General features: G+C 40.1%; 1 protein-coding gene across 1 annotated transcript; it reads right to left on the bottom strand.

Moving 5' to 3' along the window:
• Positions 1-286: 286 nt before the first annotated feature.
• Positions 287-1,717, bottom strand: LOC117987877 (serine protease inhibitor 77Ba-like). Its single transcript, XM_034974943.2, has one exon. The coding sequence runs from the start codon at positions 1,691-1,693 to the stop codon at positions 500-502; it is 1,194 nt and encodes a 397-aa protein (XP_034830834.2). The 5' UTR covers positions 1,694-1,717; the 3' UTR covers positions 287-499.
• Between the last annotated feature and the right edge of the window lie 405 nt (positions 1,718-2,122).

Raw genomic sequence — 2,122 nt, 5'->3', positions numbered from 1 at the left:
AATCGCTGAATGTGTTGCTGATCGCAAATCTCGAGAACAGCTGAACCGATTTCACTAAATCTTTTTTCATAATATTCCTTGATGTACGAGAATGGTTCTTACGGAAAGAAAAATTTAAATTATTAAAAACAAAACAATTACAAGGAAAAAATATATACAGAATAACTACAAAACTGAACTTAAAATTACGAGCTATAAAATACTAAAAACAGAAAATATGTCTTGTTTGAGCTAAAAAGGCTACTGCCTCAGCATGATGCTGCAGTATTTGACTAGTGCAGCGCTGATGTTTGGCAGAGCCGTGGCACATGAGTAGATATCTCTAATCTACTCGTGTGGCTGTGGGGTCTCGACCCGACAACGAAACAGTGCTCTATATAAAATAAAATAAATTAAAGTTAGCTAAAATTAAAAATAAATAGAGTAAATTTATTTATTGAGTTGTCTTTTTTTATTCTATATTTCATTTTTTAACAAGTTTTTTCACAAGACAAAGTTTCTAATACAAATTGATTTTGGAATATATTCCGCCGAAGAGTACAGTAGCAGAAGACTGCTCTGTTATAAAGAAAAAAAATGGCTCTTTTACTGGAGTTTGCTTCGCTGGCATTGGAGTTTCGAGCTCATACACTGCCGGTATAGTGGTGCGTACTGTCGTCCCCAACTCCGTAATATCGACGGTCACTCTCTGCGTAATTTCACCAACATATATTTTGTCTTCAGCAAAATTGTTGAAATCGGCAAAATTCGGATCGAAAACATCAGAAAGTCCCATATTGAACAACGGCGTGTTTAAAATAATTTTTGAAGTGATCGCAAACCGCGGCAACTTCACGTCCACCTCTCCCTGACCGAGTACGACGGCTACGCCTCGCATCCTGTTAAGGATATCCCACAAGGAGGCTTCTCGGAGGCGTTCGAGGACTCGTCCGATGTCTTCCCCGCTGTCAGGTCTCACTAGCAGCATGCAGTATCTGCCGTCGTCGCCAAACGGCAAGCGCGTGAAGGAGGCGTGCAGCGACTCGGACTTCCAGTATTGAACCCGCGCATTCATCATATACATCATGTTCTCTCGCCCTATCGCGTTGCCATTTCGATAATACTCTGGTGACGTGTTCGAAACGTTAAAGGGCTTCGACCATTGCGCAGTGAATGATAAACAATTGTACATGATCATCGTTGCATCTACGAAATCTTCGGTTCTTAATCTCATCCAAGGTCTGAGATAAGCGGGGTGCGTGTGCAGGGTGCGCGACGCCCCGTGCGCCGCCAGCTGCGGCGCCTCGAAATTAAGACGCTGAGCTATGAAGCTAAAATCGTTCTCTAATCTTCTTATACTATCGGAATAAACATTCAAATGCTCATCATAAAAAAGGAAATTTGACAAACTTATATTCGCGCCTTTGTTCACGACAACCGATGTTCTCAATTTCCTGAACTCTTCTACGATTTTGCTTCTGTCCTCCATCAGTAAAAACACTTTCGAAAATTGCTCCCAGGTCCTTCCCGTTGTCTCGTACGCCATGCTTATAAGCAAAGACCAAACGGTATAAGGTGATATCGCCACATCTCGATCTGAACCTTGCAGGGTGTGATAGAAAAGTTCGACACTGAAATTTCTAGTTTGCGAATTAAAATCTAAATCGCCGAACGACGCAGAAATGAATAATATTAAAAATATGACCACACGCATTGTCCGCCGTCTGACTCCACGATAAGCAAGATACCGACTGACCTTTCGAGTTTCGTTATCGAGAGTAATCTTCTTCTTCCATAATAATAAATATATATATATATATAATTCAAAATCCTGACTGACTGACTGCCTGACATATATATATCAACGCACAGCTTAAACCGGTGGTCCTAGAGACATGAAATTTGGAGGGTGTGTTCTTTGTAAAGAGTAGTAGGTATCCACTAAGAAAGGATTTTTTGAAAATCCACCCCTAAGGGGGGGGTAAATAGTGGATGGAAGTTTGTATGAAAGTTTATCATTTTTAAAGTTACATTGATGAAAATTGGTATACATTGGTATTGGTATTCGGTTAAGAATAAAAAATACGTATATCACGATTTTTGAAAATTCTACTGCCAAGGGGGTAGAATAAATAAGGGATGA

This window comes from Maniola hyperantus, chromosome 13 (genome assembly GCF_902806685.2).
Source record: "Maniola hyperantus chromosome 13, iAphHyp1.2, whole genome shotgun sequence".
In the NCBI taxonomy this organism is placed as follows: domain Eukaryota; kingdom Metazoa; phylum Arthropoda; class Insecta; order Lepidoptera; family Nymphalidae; genus Maniola; species Maniola hyperantus.
Note: the sequence above shows the minus strand (reverse complement) of the source record. Positions and strands in the feature narration are given on the sequence as shown.

What these genes read in the sequence shown, in the direction of transcription:
- LOC117987877 (XM_034974943.2), bottom strand. Translation starts at nt 1,693, where the DNA reads ATGCGTGTGGTCATATTTTTAATATTATTCATTTCTGCGTCGTTCGGC.